Source organism: Oryza brachyantha, chromosome 11 (genome assembly GCF_000231095.2).
Source record: "Oryza brachyantha chromosome 11, ObraRS2, whole genome shotgun sequence".
NCBI classification, from domain to species: Eukaryota; Viridiplantae; Streptophyta; class Magnoliopsida; order Poales; family Poaceae; genus Oryza; species Oryza brachyantha.
In genome coordinates, this window is record NC_023173.2 from 14,152,357 (window position 1) to 14,180,254 (window position 27,898).

A 27,898-nucleotide genomic window follows, 5' to 3' on the forward strand; every position below is an offset into this window, starting at 1 on the left:
GGAGAGGAGAGCGTCGGAGAAGACGAAGAGGGAAGGCTGCTCTCTTTATAATGTTCGTTCGAGGCTTCTCTTTCCTGGGCCGTCTCTTTCCTGGGCCGAACCTGCTTGCTGAATTTCCAGGCCCATTCGTGGAGCTGGTATGGTTTTTAGTCCCACCTCGTTTCTTGGAATTTTTTGGATTTTTAATTTTATTTTTCTTATTTACAACTTTAATTTTACGTTTCCAAAAATCACAAAACTAGCCTTCTCCCGCCCAATTAGTGGGCGGAATGATGACGTGGCACACGGCAAGGCCGCTAGGCGAGACGGCTGTTAGGGGGCGGCGGGGGCAATTTGCATTTGGCCCCCTTCTGCCCAGACAGTGGGTGGGAAGGGGGCATATGCAAAATTGCCAGCCGGTCTGGGCGGAAGGGGGCCAAACGCAAATTGCTCCGTTTCGTCCTATAAATCATACTCGCTCCGCATACTCCCTCCGTTTCATAACGTAAGATGTTTGATTTTTTTTACTTGTAATGTTTAATTATTTGTCTTATTCAAAAAGTTATGATAGTATTATTTATTTTGCTTGTGACTTAATTTATTATCAAAAGAATTTTAACCATGACTTGTTATTTTTTATATTGTATTAAATTTATGAATAAGACGAATGGTCAAATGTTGAACAAAAAAGTCAAACATCTAACATTATGAAACGGAGGTGGTATCATTTTACTCTACATCACTTTAGATTTGTTGTAAATCAAACATCTTTAAGTTTAACCTAAGTTCTTGAAAAAATATATAGTATTTCTTATACTTCAACTGTGCTCATAAATATTTTCAATACAATTTTTTATTCACTCAATACAAAGTTACGTTTATATTTTTTTAAATAGCAGGTTGGATACAGTCACCTCGTCTTTTGATGATTGAATCCGGCAAATAAATTTTCGCATTTGGACAGCTTACCCTGATCCCTCGTGATGACACGAACCACATCTCCGAGCCATCCTCGGTTTGCTTAACATTCACGAATTTTCTCCTATCCTCTCTCTATTACCGCTTTCTCCCACACCTAGGCATAAGGTATACCCTACTGTTTTTCCTATCTCATTCTAGTTTAAAAGGTTTAGAGTCTAGTCAATACCACTGTAAGTCTCGTCCATAAGTATGAATATTTAAATAGTTTATATTTAATCAAACTATAGGATATGTATGTTTCGTCATCACTACATGGCATCACCTAACACATGAGACTACGTGCCATGGCCTAGTTTTCTGGATCGTCTAGTGTTACAACGTCCACTCCAAGGAGTATATACCTCATGCATCCCCTTTCACCTTACTAGCAGTGCAAGGAGTCTTTAGACGTAGAATACATGTTCGTTTACCAAACAAATCATTTAAATCCATAGTCCATCGTTTTCTTCCCTATTGAATCCACAACCTTAGTAGAACCAGCTATGACTAGGGTACCGCATTTCGACAATCACACTATGTTAGATAAGTGTTATGGTAACACCGCTATGTGCTACTGAAGGCTCAAAAATATGTTACTTGTAAGATCACAGTCATGATCGATATTGTGTGATGAACAATTGGCTTGTAAATTGATATAATTTGGTTTGGAAACGGTTGTGGTGTTTGTGTGAGTGTGTGTGACTAATGTGGGTCAGGTTGCGATATCTGTGCCCGGAAGCGGTTTGTTTGTTTCTATGTGTGCAGGTGACTTGAGGTCAACTGTGGTCAATGGCGAGGACTATGACTAGGTTTAGGGAGGAACTGAGGTCTGGATGGTCGAGATTCGGACCATGACTAAGTTCAGGGAGGAACCAAGGTCTGGATGATCGGGATGCCATGTGACATGGTTGGATAGAGTCGTGATTCTCGAATGTCAATATCAGTCAACGGCGGTGGGATCGTGACTAAGCTCAGGGAGGAGCTGAGGTCCGGACGATCAAGGATGCCGGGTGATGATGTTGAATACGAGATGGCATATGGTAGAGGAACACCGTGTGGGATGGAGTCGTAACGGGCTTCACATGTTGCATGTGTAAGCATGGGAAAAATCGCGAAGTAAATCAGATCAAGATCGGATGAGAAAAAGCGAAAAGGAGTTGGTACAGTAAAGTCGGGTTACCGTAGCCGTGCGGGCTACTGTAGCGAACCTAGATTACTATAGCGGAGTCGGACTACTGTAGCGACCGCGTACTGTTTATGTTCGGGTACTGTAGCACCGAGGTTTGGTTTTGGATTCTAATTGGAGATAATTTTGGAGATAAGTCCTACTAGGATAAGGAGTCTAATTCCTAATCAGAGATAGATTTTGTTGATATAAATAGGTACCGAGGGGTATGTCCCCGGTGTGCTTTTTGGAGATGTAGAATTAGAATATTTGAGTTGAATAGTTGTTGATTCTAGATCCACAATTTTGAGAGGAGTGCTGTTGTTGCACTTTGTAAATACTAGTTGAAGCAATAATGTTGAGAGCATTCAATCTACATATTCTGCTTTCATCTACCGGTATTTCTCTGGATCTCGACGATCTGATTGACGGCACAGGAGCAACGCGATCAAGTTAATCTCAGGAGCGGCGTAACCAGATTGGCGGCATAGGACGACGTTACCAGAGGTAATCGCAGGAGCGGCTAACTAGAGGTAATCTTTTATTCCGTGAAAGATTTTTGTGTTTTGGTTTTCTCTACCATTCACCCACCCTCTGGTAGATCTGTTTAACTCTGTTTCGATCCTACAAGTGGTATCAGAGCCTCGTTTGCATCTTTTTGGATTTTATTTGATCTTCGATAGCCATGGCCAATAGATTTTCAACTAAGCCACATGTTTTCGATGGTACTAATTTTTCCTATTAATGTGATAAGATGCAATCTTACATTATGGCTGAGGATTATGATATTTGGTTAAAAGTTGAAAATTCCTATGAAATTCCTGATCAGATTAATACTGCTGCTCAAAAACTCAATTTGAAAACAACTGCAAAGCTCGTAATATTTTATTGAGTGGAATTTCTCATTCGGATTTTGATTGAGTCTCACATCTTAAAACTGCCGATGAGATTTGGAATGCTTTGAAAAATTTTCATCAAGGAACTACAAACATAAAAGAACTTCGTCGAGATCTTTTCAAAAAGGAGTATATCAAATTTGAGATAAAATCTGGAGAGTCTTGGATGATTATCTTGCTCGTTTCAACAAAGTTTTAAGCAATCTTCGATCTGTTGATGCTTCTTTTGAAACAAACTATTCTCAATCTGAAGTTTCTCGACACTTTTTGAATGGTCTTGATATGTCTATTTGGGAGATGAAAGTTACATCTATTCAGGAGTCTGTAGACATGTCTGTTTTGACTTTAGATTCTCTTTACACTAAACTCAAAACACATGAGATGAATATTTTTTCTCGTAAAGTTGATTCTAAATCTAGTGCTTTAGTTTCTCCCTCAACTTCATTGCAAGTTGGTGCTTCATCGTCGAATCCTTCCGTTCTTGATTTGATTAATGCCATGTCCGATGAGCAACTCGAACAATTCAAGAAGGAGGATTTGGCTTTGGCTGCTAACAAAATTTCTCGAGCTATGAATAATGTTAGATACAGGAAAAGAGAAGGTCCAACTCGTTGCTTTGAGTGTGGAGCACTTGATCACATTCGCTGGCATTGTCGTAAGCTTGGGAGAGGCAAGAAGGAAGACAATGGTGGAGACAAGACTGAGAATGACAAGCCTAAGTTCAAGAGCACATTCAAGGGAAGGAAAACCAAGGAGGACATCAAGAAGATGTTGGCTCAAGTCTGCGCTGCCTTTAAGCCACTAAGCGATGTAGATGGAGATAGTGAAGAAGATGAAAATAAAGGAAGACACATCTATGGTGTTTGCCTGATGTCGCGTGATGAATCAGATTCAGAGGGTGAGGACAATGAGGTAAGTTCTCTTTAACAAGCTATTCTTATTTTAAGTGCAAAAACTAAAAAATGTGAGAAGATGTATAAGAAACAAGAGTTTGTAATTGAATCTCTTAATGCTGAAATTGCTAGATTAAAATCTCTTATTCCTAATGATGATGATTGTAAAAATTGTGAGGTTTTGATGCATGAAATTTCAAATATTAGAGATGTCAATGTTTCACATGATTTGAAAAATAGATCTTCTTTTGCTCTTGGTTTTGCCTTGCTTACACGCACTTGTGATGAGTTATTTTTAACTAGAAAGATGTTGAAAAAATATCAAACTGCTTTTTTTTGCTAATTTGATGTTTAACGTGCTTTGTGCTAAAAAGTTAAAACAACAGCCTAATGTTTTGGGTTGCTCAACATGCACATCAAACAAGATGAAGCTAAAATTTGCTTTAGCTCGTGTTGAGTACATGGAAGAAATTGTGAAAACTAACGAAGTGATTTCTTGCCCCAAATGTCGCAATAGCAAAAGTGTCAAGGTTGATTGTAAAAACTGTGCTGATCTTGAAAAAGAGGTTTCTTATTTGAAAAGATTTTCTGATGGTAAGAAACAACTTAACATGATTTTGGATCAATCTAAAGTGACTAGTTGCAATAGGGGTGTTGGTTTCAAAACTTTGACAAAACCAAGTAGTGAAAAAACAATTTTTAAATCTGCTGGCATCATGTCTTCATTGAGTACATCTTCATCAAAGGTTGCGAATGCTAAACCTGCCTTTAGTGCTAAATCTGTTGTTAGTGCTAAGCCAGCCGTTTCACCTGATGCTCATCGTGAGAAGTATATATGCTCTTTTTGTGGAAAAGATGGACACTTGGTTGGTTTTTGTTTTAGACTTGCTCGAAAACAGAAAAAAGAAAGAGAAATTGCTTTTGCAAAATCAAAGTGGCAAAAATCAAGTTTTCCTTCTCGGAGGACGGTTAGACCGACTTTGTACCAGCGATCAGACCGACTATCGGTTAGACCAAATCCACGGTCAGACCGGCTTCAGGCAGTTTCTTCCAACCGAAAATGTTTTGAATTTTCTACTGGTTTTGCTTCTGTTGGTTCTGGTCGTGTGTCTCAGTACTGGGTTCCTAAGTTTTTACTGTCTAACCCAAGTACTTAGTCTTCGACGTCTGCTTTTGTAGTAGGCTTTTTCAATTGTCTATTTTCATGGAGAATTTGGAGTTATTTGTTCTTTTGGCATCAATTGAGGGGGAGATTTTTCGGTTGTTTGTTGTATTTATGTTTTGTTTCTTCTTTTGATTTTGTTTTTGCATACGTTGTGAATTTCTTGCATAGTGTGATTAAAAAAATAAAAAAATTAAAAAATTAAAAAGAGAGCTTTGTTCTATGCTTTAAGTATATTTTTGTGCTTGCTAGCAATACTTGTTAGGTTTTATGGCTACTAGTTTAGCATGTATGTATTTTAGTTTTAATATGAGTCATTGCTTTTACATTTAAGTGATATGATACATGACAAATAATTCTTTTACTTCAATTAAGTAAATATGCAATGTTGATACTAGCACTAATTTGGATGATTGGCATTCATATATATGCTTGTTGGTTTTTGCATTCCTCATATGCTCTTTTAATGTCAAGTGAAAAAAAGAAAAAATATAAAAAGAAAAAAATGAATACCGAATCCTTGGACAGTCTTGACGACAAGGACGTATTCGATGTGAGAAAAATAATGGGTGCCGAATCTTTGGAAACAGTTTTTACGACAAGGACGTACCCGGAATATGTTTGTCTTGACAATGAGCACGTCTTTTGAGAAAGAGTGATTTAACCTTCTTGGCTATATGTGATTGTTTTTTCTCTTTGTTAGTCTAGTAAACATATTGCATTATAAATCATTGAAATCATGAATCTTTAGTGTTGATTTGATCTTAATTGTAATAGATATGATTCATGTTTAAACTTGAATACATGCTTGTTAGCTAACTAGTCATTTTATCTACCTTGTTATTGCAATACATGCTCTTGAATTACCTTTGGTATATTGCAAATGCTCTTAGAAAAAAAAAGGTTCAAGTTAAATTTTGACAAGTTTTGAATATTGCATGGCATATACACTTTCATGTTTCATATTTTTCCTTTTGAAATTCTTCATGAATCATTGTCAAAGGGGAGAAATATACAAAATGCGTCTTGAAAGGGGGGAAACAAAATTTGCTTCGATTTTTAAAATAGTCGATTTTATGTTTTTTTTGACATATTTTGTTTTTTATTTTTCAAGAACAAATTTGCATTTTGGAGTTGCATTTTGGAGTTATTGCCAATGTGTTCATCAAGGGGGAGATTGTAAGATCCCAGTCATGATCGATATTGTGTGATGAACAATTGGCTTGTAAATTGACATAATTTGGTTTGGAGACGGTTGTGGTGTTTGTTTGAGTGTGTGTGACTAATGTGGGTCAGGTTGCGATATCTGCGCCCGGAAGCGGTTTGTTTGTTTCTGTGTGTGCAGGTGACTTGAGGTCAACTGTGGTCAATGGCGAGGACTATGACTAGGTTCAGGGAGGAACTGAGGTCTGGATGGTTGGGATGCGGACCATGACTAAGTTCAGGGAGGAACCGAGGTCAGGATGGTCGGGATGCCATGTGACATGGTTGGATAGAGTTGTGATTCTCGGAGGTCAATATCAGTCAACGGCGGTGGGATCGTGACTAAGCTCAGGGAGGAGCTAAGGTCCGGACGATCAAGAATGCCGGGTGACGATGTTGAATACGAGATGGCACATAGTGAAGGAACACCGTGTGGGATGGAGTCGGAACGGACTTCACATGTTTTTAGTCCCACCTCGTTTCTTGTCTAGTATATTTCGCCGTTATAAACCTAAGCTGAGAGCCCACAATTGCGAAACACCTTGCCTGAAGCTGATGGTTACGTCACTTTATTAATTGATGATGATGATGGCTGTCTCATACTTTTTATATTAATCGAAGGAGGATATATTTTAATAAAAATATGTTTCTAATATTTATAACCCCTCCATTTCGTCGTATATATCATACTCGCTCCGCATACTCCCTCCGTTATGTTTGATTTTTTTACTTGTAATGTTTAACTATTTGTCTTATTCAAAAAAATTATGATAGTATTATTTATTTTGCTTGTGACTTAATTTATTATCAAAAGAATTTTAACCACGACTTGTTATGTTTTATATTGTATTAAATTTTTGAATAAGACGAATGGTCAAATGTTAAAAAAAAGTCAAACATGAAACGGGGGTGGTATCATTTTACTCTACATCACTTTAGATTTGTTGTAAATCAAACATCTTTAAGTTTAACCTATCTAAGTTCTTGAAAAAATATATAGTATTTCTTATACTTCAACTGTGCTCATAAATATTTTCAATACAATTTTTTATTCACTCAATACAAAGTTACCTTTATATTTTTTTAAATAGCAGGTTGGATACAGTTTCACCTCGTCTTTTGATGATTGAATCCGGCAAATGAATTTTCGCATTTGGACAGCTTGCCCTGATCCCTCGTGATGACACTAACCACATCTCCGAGCCATCCTCGGTTTGGTTAACATTCATGAATTTTCTTCCATCCTATCTCTATTACCACTTTCTCCCACGCCCAGGCATAAGGTATACCCTACTGTTTTTCCTATCTCATTCTGTTTAAAAGGTTTAGAGTCTAGTCAATACCACTGTTAGTCTCGTCCATAAGCATGAATATTCAAATAGTTTATATTTAATCAAACTATAGGATATGTATGTTTCGTCATCACTACATAGCATCACCTAACACATGAGACTACGTACCATGGCCTAGTTTTCTGGATCGTCTAGTGTTACAACGCCCACTCCAAGGAGTATATACCTCATGCATCCTCTTTCACCTTACTAGCAGTGCAAGGAGTCTTTAGACGTAGAAGACATGTTCGTTTACCAAACAAATCATTTAAATCCATAGTCCATCGTTTTCTTCCCTATTGAATCCACAACCTTAGTAGAACCAGCCATGACTAGGGTACCGCATTTCGACAATCACACTATGTTAGATAAGTGTTATGGTAACACCGCTATGTGCTACTGAAGGCTCAAAAATATGTTACTGTCATAGTTAGTAATACAACCTATAAGTGATCCTTTAGCTACACACTACAGTAGCACATAACTAGTGTTTTAGGATATGAGATGTGTTACAATCATTTCATACCTTACCGCTTACCACAAGCACAATAACATGTACCGTTCAGCCAATAACACATATTTAGTCACCAGTAACACAAACATTTAAACCAGGTAACAGATATATGGGCACTAGCAACACAAATCCACGTATCTACTAGTAACAAGTTTCATACCCATAATAGCACAATAGTATGATTAAAAATACCGCTATGAAAAACATAGTCTTAATTTTTCAGAATGTACAAACATATTCCTTATAAAAAATTTATAGGCACCACAACTCTAGAATAACATAGAATCAACATGACACACTAGCTGTATTGCACTGCATGTGAACCTGAAAATATAATTTACATCAATCTACAGGAAGTTTCTATAAGACAGTTTCTAAATGCTTCCAAGACTACATTGTACGTTTGCCGCTTGATCCATTCCTGGGATAAGCACCTGACCAGTCATGTTTTCCAAGTTAAATTGATCATGTACTTGTATGTGTATACCTTGGTTTGATTGCTTCACACAAAACCTTGGATGTTTAGAGGTACCTGCAGCTGACCAATATGAAGTGAACATATTTCATTATTAGACCATAGAAGTTGAATACTTGACAGTTTGCATAAACAATGCATCAAATAAGACGTTAGCTACAGAATGAGTTAAATCCAAAATAAAAGTATTTAAGACATGTTATCTGTGGTTTGGAAAGGTGCCCTTGTAATCTTGCAAAATCTGAATTTACAGTAAGCTTCATTCTTTTGTTTTTGTTTTAGCCAGAACAAAATGTGCAGTTGGTCTTGTTTAGTTCCCAAAAAGTTTCTCTAAAAACATCACATCAAATCTTTAGACATCTAAATAAAGCATTAAACATAGATGAATCAAAAAACTAATTACACAGTTATGTAAGAAATAACGAGACGAATTTTTTAAGACTAATTAGTGCATGATTAGCCATAAGTACTACAGTAACCAACATGTACTAATGACAGATTAATTAGACTCAAAAGATTTGTCTCGCGGTTTCCATGCGGAATCTAAAATTTGTTTTATAATTAGACTATGTTTAATACTTCAAATATATGTTCAAAAACGATGTGATGTTTTTGTAAAAAATATTTACAAACTAAACAACCCCTTAGATGATAAGCTGCATGGGTAAACAATGCAAAAGAAAAAGGCTACTCTAGAATAGTGACAGATCTAGGGCTGGTGCCGGAGAAGCCAAGAACACCCACAAACATCCTATTCTAAGGTATATATGTGAAAAATGGAAAATAACTCATATGAAGAGGAAAAAAAAAGAGGAACGTCACTTATATTGTATATTTGATATGGTAATTGTATGTATTTAAACAGATTTATATAAGTTTGACCACTCATTCAGAATCCTAGATGCAACACTGCTCTAGAAACAAGACATTTTTTCTAGGAATAAAAAACAACAATGACTTCCCACAACTAAGAATTATAAAAGGTGGGGTTTTAAAACAGGAGATAATTTAGCCATTGCAAGCTACTCCCCGTGTTTTATAATGTAAAATGTTTGACTTTTTTATTGCAATATTTGACTATTTGTCTTATTTAAAAAATTATGAAAATAATCATTTATTTTGCTTGTGACTTACTTTATTATCAAAAGAACTTTAAGCACGACTTGTTATTTTTTATATATGTACTAAATTTTTAAATAAGACGAATAATAAACGTTGTAACCAAAAAAGTCAAACATGTGACGAAACAGAGGTAGCACTAAGCTAGTCAGATGGTAGTAGATAACAAAGCTGAATATAATCTTTCAGGGTTAATGTAGGAGGCAACACTAGAGCTTTGACGTATATTTTCTACACATAAACAGACTGCATTTGCAATAACAATGTGTTTTGCTGAACCCCTGAAAGAGTCCAGAAGAAAGCATTTTTAAATAACAGATAATGAATATTGAGCTTAGACTACTTTGAGTTCACCGTACGTGCCCCATCAGCAACACCATCGAGCAGACGAGGATGTCGAAGGCGAGGCCGCCGCATCAGCTGGTGGCGCGGCCATGGCCTCCTTCCCAAACCTGCCGCCTGCCGGCCCATCCGCGTCGCCACCGTCGCAGCTGTCTCCTCCTCACCGTCTATGGTGGCCGTCAAGCTCGCCGGCGCCTCCTGCAGTGGTCGACGACGTCCATATCTTGAGGAGCTCATCGGTGACAGGATCCGCTTGCTTTAGTTGCTTAATGCCATCCTCCGATTTCCCAGCTCCCGCCATTCTGCGAGGTCACCGTGCCCCATCAGCAACACCATCGAGCAGACGAGGAGGAAGGATAAGCTTCCGGGGGGGTGGAGCTGGTGAGGCGGCAGCGCGTGCACTACCAGTACGATGGGGACGGGGGCGCGGAGGAGGCGGAGGATTGCGGCATCCTTGAAGTCGATCCATGCGATGGTGAAAGAGCTGGAGGAGTGTGCGGTGGAGTCCGCCGGCGACCATGGCCGCGCGTCGGCGCGAGCATAGATGCTGGCGTGGCAAAGGGTCTTGGTCGGCCGCGGCGACGATGTCGATCGGTGCATGCGGCTACTCCACTGCCGGTGAGTTCCCCATATTGTTCAACCTTTGCAGACCTGGATGGATCCGTGTGAGCCACTATCCGATTCCGAGCGCAGCTGGGAGTTCTCCGGCAACAAGTCTGATTCAGAGTCGGATTTGTCCTTTTTTTTTTCAGGAAAAACGAGTTCCCGCGATGTCCGTGTCGGTTTCCGGCGCTGCACTTCAGTTCTATAAAGGTATGCCTTGCGCCTGCTCCGCTCCATCAAAGTTTGCAGCTTTGCAAAAAGTTCACCGTCCAATGGCGTCCTGCAGTATAAGTTTAGGAGATCTAGCAAAATGCCTACAGAAATTGTGGCACCTACTCTTCGATGTTTTGTCCAAGATCCAAGCGCTTGCTCCCAGTTTTCACGAGGGTGATCAACCATCAATGGCAGAGACCGTGACGGCAAATCCTTTACCAGAGCTGCCTCAGGACATGTTAGTGGAGATATTTTCCCTCCTGGAGATCCCTGACCTCGTGCGCGCAGGATCAGTCTGCAACTCCTGGCGCTCCGCCTACAATGAGACGCGCAGCCTTGGGATCTACAAGCTGTCCCAGACGCCGTGCCTTCTCTACACCTCCGAATCCGCCGGGGACAGCGCCGTGTGCCTCTACAGCCTCGTCGAGAAGAGGCAGTACATGTTCACTCTCCCAGACCCCCCTGTTCGCAGCAGGTTCCTGATCGGGTCCTCCCTTGGCTGGTTGGTCACAGTGGATGCCTCGTCTGAGATGCACCTAGTCAATCCGATCACGGGGCAGCAAATCGCCCTGCCTTCTGTCGCCACGATCGAGCATATCGAGCCCATCTTCAATGAGTCCGGTGCCATCCACAAGTATGAGCTCTCATGGTATAGCGGATCAAGGGTTATTCGTACCGAGCCATCAGTTTTCACCCTTGGCGAGCTACGGGACTATATGTACTACAAGGCCTTCGTGTTTTTTGATACATCCGCAAAAAGTTACCTCGTGGTGCTGATCCACTGCCCATTGTCCCAGCTTTCGTTCGCGAGGGTTGGGGACGATGAGTGGACCTGGATTCCACCACGCACTTTCTACGATGACTGCATCTACGTGGATGGCCATTTGTATGCATCCACAGAGGGGGAGGTACACGTGTTCGATCTCAGTGGCCCCGTGGTCACCATGAAGACGATCATTGGAAAGGTACCACTCGATTCTGTTTATAACAAGATGTACATTGTACAAGCCCCATGGGGTGGTCTTCTGAACGTCTGGAGGACATACGAGGACAATGACGATCTGGATGACCCGGATGCGCGGAATACTGGGGAAATTAAGATATTTAGTATTGATGCCACGGAGAAAAAGCGCGTGGAGATAAAAAACCTGGATGGCCACGCGTTATTTCTAGGCCTTAACCAATCACTCTGTCTCAGCACCAAGGAATACCGAAGTCTTAAGGAGAATTATACATATTTTGCTGATGACAATGATCTCTGGCTATTTGGATTTAGGGAGAACCGTCGTGATATTGGATTGTTTGATTTGAAAACTAATAGCAGAGAGGAACTTGTGGCTCCTCAGCTTTGGTCCAACTTTCCGGCCCCCGTATGGATTACACCTAGTTTTGCAAAGATTCTTCCTGTGTAAGAAGTAGCTTTTTAAATTTTCTTTGTTTAACCAATTTATGTGTAAATTTACGAGCGGAAAACTGAAGGGTGAATGAGAAAGTTAAGTTGCTGCATTTTTGTTATTTGTACCAGTTTTTTTAACTGTTTTGATTCAGTCGCAATTCTCATGTCGAATTTTCTTCTAATGACAACTTCGTAGTAAAGTTGTAGGAAATAATCTTTCTTGCAAATATCAATAGAGTAATTGAGATTCAATGGTTGTGTAATCAATGCCTTAGCTGTTTGAACCCATCCCTTAGGTTTGATTTTAGTCTGAATGTCAACTAGTTTTGTTTTAGTTTAGTCCCACCTCGTTTACCTTTTTTTTTCATAAAGGAAGCTTTTATTGGCCTGGTCAGCTCAGACAGTTCTGCATCAACATTGCAACGAATAGAAGGGCGTTTTGAGGACTGAGATTCTTTCGTTAACTTTCTGGTGTTTATACAAAATACAGGCTAATTGTAGATTTTGTAGTGTCAAAATGTCCAATTGAAGCCCAGTAGCCTACCGATGCTGAAAAATGAAAATGACCAACAAAGCTGAAGAGGGAAAAAAAAAAGAGAAGTATTACTCCCACATTTCATAGCATAAGTCACTTTGGTTTTACTCTAAATCAAACATCTTTGTAAGTTTAATTAAAATTATAGAAAAACACAACAATATTTTTAACCCAAAAATAAATATAATATAGAAATATATCCAATGATGAATTTAATGAAACTAACTCGATGCTGAAGATGTTAGTACAATCTTATATAAGTTTTGGTCAACTTGAAGAGTTTTGATTTAAAACAAGTTTAAAAAGGACTTAATATGAAACAGAAGAAGAAATCTAAAATGTGACATACTATGAAAGATAGGAAGTAGTCACTACTATAGCACATATGCACCATCAACGAGAAAAGAATCGATCATTCCTTGCGTAGAAAATTTAATGTTGCTAAATTTTCTATAAACTTAATCAAACTTAAAAATTTGACGTTGATAAGGTTAAAATAGCTTATAATATAAAATAAAGGGAGCAGTAATCATAATATTAGCTTTCCTTGTGCACCACCAACCCAGCTTATTTGAAGAGTCTAGGCCCTACAAATTTTCTGATTCATATAAGAAAAGAAGCAAATGAACGGGATGCTGCTGAAGAGCCGTGTGTTTACTTGAAATAATAAAAAAAGATCTGTTCAACAACTTTGAATTAATGTTGACCGTTAAAAACTTGATCGGACGGCTCAGATCGCTCCATATGACCATACAACCCACTCAACCGTTGGCGGCTACGCAGCGAAGGCTAAGCACCAATGTAGTACGCACCCCTTCCCGCCGGCGGCCGCCGTAGCGGCGGCTGCGGAGTCAGCGGCTCGGCGCACCCCGACCCCCACCCCTACCGCTCCTATATCCTCTGCGATCCACGCGGCCGCCGATCCGCGCCTCGCCGCGTCGGCCTGCCGGCGCCGGGGAGCCGCACGGCGCGCTCCCCTCCCTGCTCCACGCTAGTCGCGCATGGCCTCGCCTTGAGAGTTGGGGTCGAGGGCGACGACTTCGTCTGGACCTCTGGTCCGGGCCTGCGAGGCGCGTGGCTGACGCGCGCAGGGCGTTCGACGGGATGCCCGACCGGGACCTCGTCGCCTGGGGCGTCATGCTTGGCGGGTAACGCGCCGTGTTCATCTTCATTTGTTAATTCGCCCGTCTCGAATCCTGTCTGTTTGATCTGTCCCACATCATGTTCTGTGCTGTGCTTCAAAATGGTTTATTCGGTAATGCTTACCTTCTTGCACTTCGTTGATAGTTCAATGCGCTGCACACGGAGAATGTTTTGTATGCCTGCATTTTGAACCGAGTTTAACTATATAATCAATCTTATCATCCTGAGCAAGAGTGTTATTTCTGAATCCTGATTAATATAGTTATGGGCATGTATTCACTCAGAATCTGAATCGGGCATAGGCACCGTTGGCAACAATGTGGAGTCTAAAAATATATACTGAAATTTCATCGACCTATGAAATAACTCTAGGTTTGTAGGAGCACAACGTGTAAATGTTAAATCGATTTATTCGAAAATTGGTACAAATGTTGGAAGTTGAAATTTCTCAGCTTAAAAACTGGGCCGTTCATTTTCTTGCTTGAGATTTTGGAAATTGACACCATAATATCTTTGCATATGGTTTACTGAAATTCGAGGTGCACGAGGGGGAAACACATTAATTTCTATTCCAGCCTAACTCTAAAGTATTTGAGCAAACTAATTATATGCTCTTGCATATTTACATCCATTTATTACACATATGAGCTAACATCAATAGCTAAAAGGAACTAATGACAGCTATCAAGTTTTCCTTCTAATTTCATCTAGACCTCTACCAATCTAACAAAAGTAAAATAGACAGCCCTTTCTTCTAATTTCGTCTAGACCTCCATCAAATGGACAAGCCTTTCTTCCAATTTCACCTGGACCTCCACCAATCTGACAAAAGTAAAATATGCATTAGACCATATTTAAATAGAAAAAAAAATTCATGTTAGGGATAGAACTAACCTGCTGGTAGGGTGTGGCAGTAGTGTGTATGCAGTTCCAAATCACGTGCCTTGCAAACATATATAGGACACTCTTGACAGGCAATAAGCGGCCGACCCTTGTGTTTGTGACAATGCAAGATCATCTGTGTGTAGGAATCACAGTGTCATTGTTCTGAAAATTAAAGTTGCATTGAAAGCACAAAACGCATCATGTTTACCAACCTCTTTGCGCTGAATTTTGTTGGTGATATTAAAAATGTGATCCTCGAAGAAACAGATGTGGCAGGTAACTTTAGAAGGATCAGTTGCTGATGATCTGCAGTAATCGATGTACTGATCCTCCACTTCAAACGGCACCGCTTCACCGTTAATAGTTAACTGTTCACGTATGGGCCGGGTGAGTTAAGCTGTTCGGTCGCGGGAGGTTTTCAAGTCAAGCTGTTCTTTTTAGTTACCTGTTCGCGCGTGTGCTGAGGCTCCGCGGCGGCAGGTTTTGAAGTCAGGTGGTTCTTCTTCTTGCGAGACGTTCGGTGGAGCCAGGCTTGATTTCCTACCGCTCGACGTGTATTGGCCACGCCGTCGGCAACAGCTGTCGAAGGCGAGGCCGCCGCATCAGCTGGTGGCGCGGCCGTGGGCATGGAAAGCCGGGTGTCTGGCGCGCAGTCGCGGCGCCTGTCCGAAGCCGAACGCTCTGGCTTGCTTGCTTCCCCTCCCATGCCTTCTTCCCCTTCGCTCCGGTGGGTTTGAAGACAGGCGGCAGTGGGCAGCGCAGTGCTTCTCAGCGGAATCTTGCCTTGGCGAGCTGCGGTTCTTGGCTTGCCGCCGCCGGGAAATGGCTGCAGGGTGGCGGAGGAGGTCGGCGAGAGGTTCTTGGCGGAGCTTGCAGCGGCGCCACCGTCAGCGTCGGCGGCGCAGAGCTTCTCGGAGGAATCTTGGCCTGGCCAACTGCGGCTATTTGCTCGCCGGCGCCGTGAAATGGGGTGCAGGGTGGTGGCCGAGGTCGGCGAGAGGTTCTTGGTGGAGCTTCAGCGGCGACGCAGAGGTCAGCGTGGGCGGCGACGCAGAGGGTCGATGAGGAGCTTCTTGCCGTCGGCGCCTCGTCCGTGGGAGTTCTGGGCGAGAGGAACCTCTTCTTGCCGCCGCCGTAGCTGTGCTCCGGCGATTCTCGGCGCGGATCCTCGGTTGTCGCCGCGTCCTCGGAGATTCTGGATTTCTTGGCCACCGATGCTGTCGTCCGTGGCTGCGCCGCACGGACCTGCTTTCGGCGGTGCTTTCTTCGTCTCCGGCCGCGGTTTGTTGAAAGCTCCTCCGGTGGGTGCTTGGCCGGAGAATTTGGTGCAGGGTCGTCGGCGCTGGTTTCTACGGCTGAGGACGGCGAGGTTCTCGATTTTGGGAGACAAGAAACAGAGGAGTGGAGAGGAGAGCGTCGGAGAAGACGAAGAGGGAAGGCTGCTCTCTTTATAATGTTCGTTCGAGGCTTCTCTTTCCTGGGCCGTCTCTTTCCTGGGCCGAACCTGCTTGCTGAATTTGAGGGGGAGATTTTTCGGTTGTTTGTTGTATTTATGTTTTGTTTCTTCTTTTGATTTTGTTTTTGCATACATTGTGAATTTCTTGCATAGTGTGATTAAAAAAACAAAAAAAATTAAAAAATTAAAAAGAGAGCTTTGTTCTATGCTTTAAGTATATTTTTGTGCTTGCTAGCAATACTTGTTAGGTTTTGTGGCTACTAGTTTAGCATGTATGTATTTTAGTTTTAATATGAGTCATTGCTTTTACATTTAAGTGATATGATACATGACAAATAATTCTTTTACTTCAATTAAGTAAATATGCAATGTTGATACTAGCACTAATTTGGATGATTGGCATTCATATATATGCTTGTTGGTTTTTGCATTCCTCATATGCTCTTTTAATGTCAAGTGAAAAAAAGAAAAAATAGAAAAAGAAAAAATGAATACCGAATCCTTGGACAGTCTTGACGACAAGGACGTATTCGATGTGAGAAAAATAATGGGTGCCGAATCTTTGGAAACAATTTTTACGACAAGGACGTACCCGGAATATGTTTGTCTTGACAATGAGCACGTCTTTTGAGAAAGAGTGATTTAACCTTCTTGGCTATATGTGATTGTTTTTTCTCTTTGTTAGTCTAGTAAACATATTGCATTATAAATCATTGAAATCATGAATCTTTAGTGTTGATTTGATCTTAGTTGTAATAGATATGATTCATGTTTAAACTTGAATACATGCTTGTTAGCTAACTAGTCATTTTGTCTACCTTGTTATTGCAATACATGCTCTTGAATTACCTTTGGTATATTGCAAATGCTCTTAGAAAAAAAAAAGGTTCAAGTTAAATTTTGACAAGTTTTGAATATTGCATGGCATATACACTTTCATGTTTCATATTTTTCCTTTTGAAATTCTTGATGAATCATTGTCAAAGGGGAGAAATATACAAAATGCGTCTTGAAAGGGGGGAAACAAAATTTGCTTCGATTTTTAAAATAGTCGATTTTATGTTTTTTTGACATATTTTGTTTTTTATTTTTCAAGAACAAATTTGCATTTTGGAGTTGCATTTTGGAGTTATTGCCAATGTGTTCATCAAGGGGGAGATTGTAAGATCCCAGTCATGATCGATATTGTGTGATGAACAATTGGCTTGTAAATTGACATAATTTGGTTTGGAAACGGTTGTGGTGTTTGTGTGAGTGTGTGTGACTAATGTGGGTCAGGTTGCGATATCTGCGCCCGGAAGCGGTTTGTTTGTTTCTGTGTGTGCAGGTGACTTGAGGTCAACTTTGGTCAATGGCGAGGACTATGACTAGGTTCAGGGAGGAGCTGAGGTCTGGATGGTTGGGATGCGGACCATGACTAAGTTCAGGGAGGAACCGAGGTCAGGATGGTCGGGATGCCATGTGACATGGTTGGATAGAGTTGTGATTCTCGGAGGTCAATATCAGTCAACGGCGGTGGGATCGTGACTAAGCTCAGGGAGGAGCTAAGGTCCGGACGATCAAGGATGCCGGGTGACGATGTTGAATACGAGATGGCACATAGTGAAGGAACACCGTGTGGGATGGAGTCGGAACGGACTTCACATGTTTTTAGTCCCACCTCGTTTCTTGTCTAGTATATTTCGCCGTTATAAACCTAAGCTGAGAGCCCACAATTGCGAAACACCTTGCCTGAAGCTGATGGTTACGTCACTTTATTAAATGATGATGATGATGGCTGTCTCATACTTTTTATATTAATCGAAGGAGGATATATTTTAATAAAAAATATGTTTCTAATATTTATAACCCCTCCATTTCGTCGTATATATCATACTCGCTCCGCATACTCCCTCCGTTATGTTTGATTTTTTTACTTGTAATGTTTAATTATTTGTCTTATTCAAAAAAAATATGATAGTATTATTTATTTTGCTTGTGACTTAATTTATTATCAAAAGAATTTTAACCACGACTTGTTATGTTTTATATTGTATTAAATTTTTGAATAAGACGAATGGTCAAATGTTGAAAAAAAAAGTCAAACATGAAACGGGGGTGGTATCATTTTACTCTACATCACTTTAGATTTGTTGTAAATCAAACATCTTTAAGTTTAACCTATCTAAGTTCTTGAAAAAATATATAGTATTTCTTATACTTCAACTGTGCTCATAAATATTTTCAATACAATTTTTTATTCACTCAATACAAAGTTACCTTTATATTTTTTTAAATAGCAGGTTGGATACAGTTTCACCTCGTCTTTTGATGATTGAATCCGGCAAATGAATTTTCGCATTTGGACAGCTTGCCCTGATCCCTCGTGATGACACTAACCACATCTCCGAGCCATCCTCGGTCTGGTTAACATTCATGAATTTTCTTCCATCCTATCTCTATTACCACTTTCTCCCACGCCCAGGCATAAGGTATACCCTACTGTTTTTCCTATCTCATTCTGTTTAAAAGGTCTAGAGTCTAGTCAATACCATTGTAAGTCTCGTCCATAAGCATGAATATTCAAATAGTTTATATTTAATTAAACTATAGGATATGTATGTTTCGTCATCACTACATAGCATCACCTAACACATGAGACTACGTACCATGGCCTAGTTTTCTGGATCGTCTAGTGTTACAACGCCCACTCCAAGAAGTATATACCTCATGCATCCTCTTTCACCTTACTAGCAGTGCAAGGAGTCTTTAGACGTAGAAGACATGTTCGTTTACCAAACAAATCATTTAAATCCATAGTCCATCGTTTTCTTCCCTATTGAATCCACAACCTTAGTAGAACCAGCCATGACTAGGGTACCGCATTTCGACAATCACACTATGTTAGATAAGTGTTATGGTAACACCGCTATGTGCTACTGAAGGCTCAAAAATATGTTACTGTCATAGTTAGTAACACAACCTATAAGTGATCCTTTAGCTACACACTACAGTAGCACATAACTAGTGTTTTAGGATATGAGATGTGTTACAATCATTTCATACCTTACCGCTTACCACAAGCACAATAACATGTACCGTTCAGCCAATAACACATATTTAGTCACCAGTAACACAAATATTTAAACCAGGTAACAGATATATGGGCACTAGCAACACAAATCCACGTATCTACTAGTAACAAGTTTCATACCCATAATAGCACAACAGTATGATTAAAAATACCGCTATGAAAAACATAGTCTTAATTTTTCAGAATGTACAAACATATTCCTTATAAAAAATTTATAGGCACCACAACTCTAGAATAACATAGAATCAACATGACACACTAGCTGTATTGCACTGCATGTGAACCTGAAAATATAATTTACATCAATCTACAGGAAGTTTCTATAAGACAGTTTCTAAATGCTTCCAAGACTACATTGTACGTTTGCCGCTTGATCCATTCCTGGGATAAGCACCTGACCAGTCATGTTTTCCAAGTTAAATTGATCATGTACTTGTATGTGTATACCTTGGTTTGATTGCTTCACACAAAACCTTGGATGTTTAGAGGTACCTGCAGCTGACCAATATGAAGTGAAGATATTTCATTATTAGACCATAGAAGTTGAGTACTTGACAGTTTGCATAAACAATGCATCAAATAAGACGTTAGCTACAGAATGAGTTAAATCCAAAATAAAAGTATTTAAGACATGTTATCTGTGGTTTGGAAAGGTGCCCTTGTAATCTTGCAAAATCTGAATTTACAGTAAGCTTCATTCTTTTGTTTTTGTTTTAGCCAGAACAAAATGTGCAGTTGGCCTTGTTTAGTTCCCAAAAAGTTTCTCTACAAACATCACATCAAATCTTTAGACATCTAAATAAAGCATTAAACATAGATGAATCAAAAAACTAATTACACAGTTATGTAAGAAATAACAAGACGAATTTTTTAAGACTAATTAGTGCATGATTAGCCATAAGTACTACAGTAACCAATATGTGCTAATGACAGATTAATTAGACTCAAAAGATTCGTCTCGCGGTTTTCATGCGGAATCTAAAATTTGTTTTATAATTAGACTATGTTTAATACTTCAAATATATGTTCAAAAACTTGATGTGATGTTTTTGTAAAAAAAATTTACAAACTAAACAACCCCTTAGATGATAAGCTGCATGGGGAAACAATGCAAAAGAAAAAGGCTACTCTAGAATAGTGACAGATCTAGGGTTGGTGCCGGTGAAGCCAAGAACACCCACAAACATTCTATTCTAAGGTATATATGTGAAAAATGGAAAATAACTCATATGAAGAGAAAAAAAAAAGAGGAACGTCACTTATATTGTATATTTGATATGGTAATTGTATGTATTTAAACAGATTTATATAAGTTTGACCACTCATTCATAATCCTAGATGCAACACTGCTCTACAAACAAGACATTTTTTCTAGGAATAAAAAGCAACAATGACTTCCCACAACCAAGAATTATAAAAGGTGGGGTTTTAAAACAGGAGATAATTTAGCCATTGCAAGCTACTCCCCGTGTTTTATAATGTAAAATGTTTGACTTTTTTATTGCAATATTTGACTATTTGTCTTATTCAAAAAATTATGAAAATAATCATTTATTTTGCTTGTGACTTACTTTATTATCAAAAGAACTTTAAGCATGACATGTTATTTTTTATATATGTACTAAATTTTTGAATAAGACGAATAATAAACGTTGTAACCAAAAAAGTCAAACATGTGACGAAACAGAGGTAGCACTAAGCTAGTCAGATGGTAGTAGATAACAAAGCTGAATATAATCTTTCAGGGTTAATGTAGGAGGCAACACTAGAGCTTTGACGTATATTTTCTACACATAAACAGAATGCATTTGCAATAACAATGTGTTTGCCTGAACCCCTGAAAGAGTCCAGAAGAAAGCATTTTTAAATAACAGATAATGAATATTGAGCTTAGACTACTTTGAGTTCACCGTACGTGCCCCATCAGCAACACCATCGAGCAGACGAGGATGTCGAAGGCGAGGCCGCCGCATCAGCTGGTGGCGCGGCCATGGCCTCCTTCCCAAACCTGCCGCCTGCCGGCCCATCCGCGTCGCCACCGTCGCAGCTGTCTCCTCCTCACCGTCTATGGTGGCCGTCAAGCTCGCCGGCGCCTCCTGCAGTGGTCGACGACGTCCATATCTTGAGGAGCTCATCGGTGACAGGATCCGCTTGCTTTAGTTGCTTAATGCCATCCTCCGATTTCCCAGCTCCCGCCATTCTGCGAGGTCACCGTGCCCCATCAGCAACACCATCGAGCAGACGAGGAGGAAGGATAAGCTTCCGGGGGGGTGGAGCTGGTGAGGCGGCAGCGCGTGCACTACCAGTACGATGGGGACGGGGGCGCGGAGGAGGCGGAGGATTGCGGCATCCTTGAAGTCGATCCATGCGATGGTGAAAGAGCTGGAGGAGTGTGCGGTGGAGTCCGCCGGCGACCATGGCCGCGCGTCGGCGCGAGCATAGATGCTGGCGTGGCAAAGGGTCTTGGTCGGCCGCGGCGACGATGTCGATCGGTGCATGCGGCTACTCCACTGCCGGTGAGTTCCCCATATTGTTCAACCTTTGCAGACCTGGATGGATCCGTGTGAGCCACTATCCGATTCCGAGCGCAGCTGGGAGTTCTCCGGCAACAAGTCTGATTCAGAGTCGGATTTGTCCTTTTTTTTTTCAGGAAAAACGAGTTCCCGCGATGTCCGTGTCGGTTTCCGGCGCTGCACTTCAGTTCTATAAAGGTATGCCTTGCGCCTGCTCCGCTCCATCAAAGTTTGCAGCTTTGCAAAAAGTTCACCGTCCAATGGCGTCCTGCAGTATAAGTTTAGGAGATCTAGCAAAATGCCTACAGAAATTGTGGCACCTACTCTTCGATGTTTTGTCCAAGATCCAAGCGCTTGCTCCCAGTTTTCACGAGGGTGATCAACCATCAATGGCAGAGACCGTGACGGCAAATCCTTTACCAGAGCTGCCTCAGGACATGTTAGTGGAGATATTTTCCCTCCTGGAGATCCCTGACCTCGTGCGCGCAGGATCAGTCTGCAACTCCTGGCGCTCCGCCTACAATGAGACGCGCAGCCTTGGGATCTACAAGCTGTCCCAGACGCCGTGCCTTCTCTACACCTCCGAATCCGCCGGGGACAGCGCCGTGTGCCTCTACAGCCTCGTCGAGAAGAGGCAGTACATGTTCACTCTCCCAGACCCCCCTGTTCGCAGCAGGTTCCTGATCGGGTCCTCCCTTGGCTGGCTGATCACAGTGGATGCCTCGTCTGAGATGCACCTAGTCAATCCGATCACGGGGCAGCAAATCGCCCTGCCTTCTGTCGCCACGATCGAGCATATCGAGCCCATCTTCAATGAGTCCGGTGCCATCCACAAGTATGAGCTCTCATGGTATAGCGGATCAAAGGTTTATCGTACCGAGCCATCAGTTTTCACCCTTGGCGAGCTACGGGACTATATGTACTACAAGGCCTTCGTGTTTTTTGATACATCCGTAAAAAGTTACCTCGTGGTGCTGATCCACTGCCCATTGTCCCAGCTTTCGTTCGCGAGGGTTGGGGACGATGAGTGGACCTGGATTCCACCACACACTTTCTACGATGATTGCATCTACGTGGATGGCCATTTGTATGCATGCACAGAGGGGGAGGTACACGTGTTCGATCTCAGTGGCCCCGTGGTCACCATGAAGACGATCATTGGAAAGGCACCACGTTATTCTTTTTGTGACAAGATGTACATTGTACAAGCCCCATGGGGTGGTCTTCTGAACGTCTGGAGGTTGTACGGCAATAATGACGATCCGGATGACCCGGATGCGCGGAATACTGGGGAAATTAAGATATTTAGTATTGATGCCACGGAGAAAAAGCGCGTGGAGATAAAAAACCTGGATGGCCACGCGTTATTTCTGGGCCTTAACCAATCACTCTGTCTCAGCACCAAGGAATACCGAAGTCTTAAGGAGAATTATACATATTTTGCTGATGACAATGATCTCTGGCTATTTGGATTTAGGGAGAACCGTCGTGATATTGGATTGTTTGATTTGAAAACTAATAGCAGAGAGGAACTTGTGGCTCCTCAGCTTTGGTCCAACTTTCCGGCCCCCGTATGGATTACACCTAGTTTTGCAAAGATTCTTCCTGTGTAAGAAGTAGCTTTTTAAATTTTCTTTGTTTAACCAATTTATGTGTAAATTTACGAGCGGAAAACTGAAGGGTGAATGAGAAAGTTAAGTTGCTGCATTTTTGTTATTTGTACCAGTTCTTTTAACTGTTTTGATTCAGTCGCAATTCTCATGTCGAATTTTCTTCTAATGACAACTTCGTAGTAAAGTTGTAGGAAATAATCTTTCTTGCAAATATCAATAGAGTAATTGAGATTCAATGGTTGTGTAATCAATGCCTTAGCTGTTTGAACCCATCCCTTAGGTTTGATTTTAGTCTGAATGTCAACTAGTTTTGTTTTAGTTTAGTCCCACCTCGTTTACCTTTTTTTTTTTCATAAAGGAAGCTTTTATTGGCCTGGTCAGCTCAGACAGTTCTGCATCAACATTGCAACGAATAGAATAGAAGGGCGTTTTGAGGACTGAGATTCTTTCGTTAACTTTCTGGTGTTTATACAAAATACAGGCTAATTGTAGATTTTGTAGTGTCAAAATGTCCAATTGAAGCCCAGTAGCCTACCGATGCTGAAAAATGAAAATGACCAACAAAGCTGAAGAGGGAAAAAAAAAGAGAAGTATTACTCCCACATTTCATAGCATAAGTCACTTTGGTTTTACTCTAAATCAAACATCTTTGTAAGTTTAATTAAAATTATAGAAAAACACAACAATATTTTTAACCCAAAAATAAATATAATATAGAAATATATCCAATGATGAATTTAATGAAACTAACTCGATGCTGAAGATGTTAGTACAATCTTATATAAGTTTTGGTCAACTTGAAGAGTTTTGATTTAAAACAAGTTTAAAAAGGACTTAATATGAAACAGAAGAAGAAATCTAAAATGTGACATACTATAAAAGATGGAAGTAGTCACTACTATAGCACATATGCACCATCAACGAGAAAAGAATCGATCATTCCTTGCTTAGAAAATTTAATGTTGCTAAATTTTCTATAAACTTAATCAAACTTAAAAATTTGACGTTGATAAGGTTAAAATAGCTTATAATATAAAATAAAGGGAGCAGTAATCATAATATTAGCTTGGGAGTGATTTTAATTGTTTTTGGATCTTAATCATCTCATCATCACATGCAATAATAGACCTAGTTTCACAAAAATAATTAATTTGGTATTTATGTGCATCCAAAAATTCTACAAAAATTCTGAAGAATACCTTGATATGTCAGAAACCAACCCACAAATTTTCATAATTTTTAATTAAGGTTTGATAACTCTTTGATTTATTTTAATCTCTCCAAAAACCTGAAAAAACTGTTAGTAGATTCAAACTTGCTCTCTTCGAAAAATTTATTTAAAAACCTCTTTTAAAAGTTTTGTTTCAGCCAAAGTCTTCTACAAACTTTCTTCTAACACCAAGAGGAGTGGCACACGCTGGATCGCTATCTAACCATTTCTTCTCATCCTCCAAAAATCCTTTGCAGCCAACTCTACTTGACTTAGCCTCCAAGCCAGATTTCAAATTTCTTTCAATGACAAGTGGGCTCCACACCCCTAGGACCCACATGGCAGCCTCCCACTCTCTCCTCACAGCCTCCACCGCCCCCCATGGCCAATGAAAGCCCAAGAAATCCCATCACAGCACCAGCCACCTTCTCTCCCTCTCTCAGTCTTTGTAAGTATTTCGTCGAACACCTGGCGGGCGTCTTCCTTGGAGTGGAGAAAACAGCACCCCTAGCTTCCCACCATGCCATGTCGGGCCTTCTCCACGAAGCTAAGATGTTAGCCGACGCTGTTGATGGGTCTAGACACCGTGTCTCCATATCCATCGTCCACCTCGCGCCATTCTCCCCAATCACCACTCGGGTACGACTCCATTGAAGGTAGACGAGGCCGTTCCGACCAAATCACCGCGCCTAGACCAAATCTCCTCCTCCACTACTCTTCCACGGCACGCTGCACACGTCCTGACGCGCCCAGCCGCCCTGTTCCATCGTCGCACGGCTCGAGAACGCAGGGACAGAGCTTAGGCCATGGACCGAGCTCACGGGCACCGTGTCCAAACTCCACCTTTAAACCAGCCCTCGCGCCAGCAGGCTCTCCTACCTCGCCTCTTCACGTTCCAAGCGAACTCCGGGAGGGAAACCCCTTGGGATGGCTGGAACGCGAGCGCCCATGTCGGCGCCGGCGAGCCCACGTCGCCATTAATCTCTCCTAGGTGAGTCTCACGAGAAACCGTCCGCGTCATCCTTCTTAGCATCCCTCAGTGAACCCATTTTACCCTTGTGCTCAGACGAAACATCACGCCGAGCTCATCCGTGCCTCTTTTGCCCAAGAAGCAATCTATCGAACACGTGGTGGGCGTCACCGACCTCGCCGCCGGCCAACGTCTTCACCGCTCCCGTGGACATCGTTTCGTCCATTTCTTCGCTTGGTGAGCACCCTAGTACCTTGAGACATCTCTGGCACTAACTATTTTGCACTAACCGAGCCCTTGCATGCACTAACCAAGCCACTACAAGCACATGCATGGCCATACCTAGACATGTCGTCGCTGTTGCTCGTGTTCCATGGGCTATGGACCACCATTTCCCTCACCACCACCACTCACGGATGCACAAGGACCCCCTCTACATTTTCTCTTTTGCGCTCGAATTGATTCGGGCCACCGATCGTCGCCGGCGAGCTGAAAATCCAACTCACCCATGGCTGCCCCTTGTTTGAGCCGACCAGGGACCTCCTTCGGAGAATTCGACTAAAGCTAGGGTCCTATCCGAAAACTGCCTAGACACATATTACTGTAGCAAGGGAGTGCGGGTTGATTTCCTATCTTACGAGGGCCTTTCTGCAAAACGCCCCTCACTTCAGAAAACGCCATTCACTGACATGTGGGCCCGGCTGAAATTAAATTTTGAAAACTGATTTCTATTTTTTTTAGCTGAGAATGAGCAGAACTTCAAAATTCTGTAGAAAATTCATTTTAAGTCCGAAAATTGTGAAACCAGTTTTGTTAGATCCGTGGAACTGTCAGCTATTTTAGAAAAATATAAAACTTGGTACTTTTTGTACAAACTTTTCCTTTATTTTTGTTTTTCCCTAAATGTCTCCTAGAGCTTGTTAAATCCGTAACAAATTGAAGATAGCTCTAAAAATTGTGAAACCACTTCTGTTAATTTTCTAAAATCATGCTCTGTAACTTTGTAAAAGTAATTTTCTTCACTTCTGTACAAAAATGTTGCTTAATAAAACTTAGCCCTTTTTAAACCTTTTTAATTATTAAATGCATATCTCTGTAAAACAAAGTGATAAAATAAAAATTTCTTCACTAGAGGCCACCTGAGACCAGCACACACTCATGGCATAAGTCTCATGCATTTTCATGCATTTTTGGTTTTTATGCATTTTTGTATTTATCGTATACGCGTATTTTGAATAGAGGAAGAATACGTCGAAGAAGAAGAGGGTGAGTTTGTTGAAGACCAGGTTCAGGTGTTTGCGGACGAAGGCAAGTCAGCCCCTCCTTTGACCACTTTGATCCTATGTTTTAATGGGCTAAATGATTCTATTGCAAACATGCATACGTTAGCTAGTATTAATTTAAGAAAAAGAAATTTTATAAATATGGGAATGGTAGATATGACCAAATTGCTGCATAACCTACCTTGAAATATTGAATCCTTGCTGGTTGTAACCATAGGGTGCTCTTGGATACAATTATTGTGTTATTTGGGATTATGCTATGCTTATATTGCCGCTATATGCTTATATATTCGGTTACCGCCTTACAAATTACTCATTTTTGATAAATGTATATGTGAAAAAGGTTATTTTGATGCTGCTGGACAGAATTTTAAATGTGTGAGTATTGTGAATAGAAAATGGAGGAAACTTGTTTTTTTTGACTTGGGCGGCGAGTGGTGTACATATGGTAGTAGATGTGCACCGATAGGGGGAGCGTTCGCCGGGTCGATTAAGGACCTCACTCTATGTCACCAACTAATGAAAACAGTACAAACCACATGTGCTAAGTATGGGCTGGCCATAACCTATTAAGTTGTTTAGAGTTTAGCCTTGCATCTTGGTAGGCCGAAGAGTATGAGTTACCGGGTTTTGGTAACTTATCGGAACTTCCTATGGTTTGTGATGAAGTTTATTAATGACTTGTGGTATGTGATGATTTGAGCGGGCAGTCTGTCCAATACAACGGTGCCGTGCCTCGTGAGGGATTCCGGGTAGGGTTCCTTACGGCGCTAGGTTAAAGCGTGGGCCCGCTACCTAGTGGCGCTACTTTGCTAGTAGTGTGGGTAAAACACACATCGGGCTGGTGCAAGGCTAGACAATAAACAATGTAACGGTTTTGTTATGACCTCTAGATCACACTCAATGTGTAGAGTGTGGTGATACCGACGGGTATCGGACAAACTAGAGCGATCCATATCATGTGGG

At 41.0% G+C, this 27,898-nt stretch overlaps 3 protein-coding genes across 3 annotated transcripts; 2 read left to right on the forward strand and 1 right to left on the reverse strand.

Moving 5' to 3' along the window:
- Positions 1–10,900: 10,900 nt before the first annotated feature.
- LOC121055745 (probable F-box protein At4g22165) lies at positions 10,901–12,354 on the forward strand. Its single transcript, XM_040528795.1, has one exon. The coding sequence runs from the start codon at positions 10,915–10,917 to the stop codon at positions 12,265–12,267; it is 1,353 nt and encodes a 450-aa protein (XP_040384729.1). The 5' UTR covers positions 10,901–10,914; the 3' UTR covers positions 12,268–12,354.
- Positions 12,355–14,402: 2,048 nt separating this feature from the next.
- On the reverse strand, positions 14,403–16,210 carry LOC107305308. The gene is made up of 4 exons (XM_015842471.2): positions 15,260–16,210; positions 15,027–15,182; positions 14,824–14,947; positions 14,403–14,751 (listed from the first exon to the last, which is right to left on the reverse strand). The coding sequence occupies exons 1-4, from the start codon at positions 15,518–15,520 to the stop codon at positions 14,732–14,734; spliced, it is 561 nt and encodes a 186-aa protein (XP_015697957.1). The 5' UTR covers positions 15,521–16,210; the 3' UTR covers positions 14,403–14,731.
- A 5,892-nt stretch (positions 16,211–22,102) lies between these two features.
- Positions 22,103–23,556, forward strand: LOC102710089 (probable F-box protein At4g22165). Its single transcript, XM_006665052.3, has one exon. The coding sequence runs from the start codon at positions 22,117–22,119 to the stop codon at positions 23,467–23,469; it is 1,353 nt and encodes a 450-aa protein (XP_006665115.2). The 5' UTR covers positions 22,103–22,116; the 3' UTR covers positions 23,470–23,556.
- Positions 23,557–27,898: the final 4,342 nt, after the last annotated feature.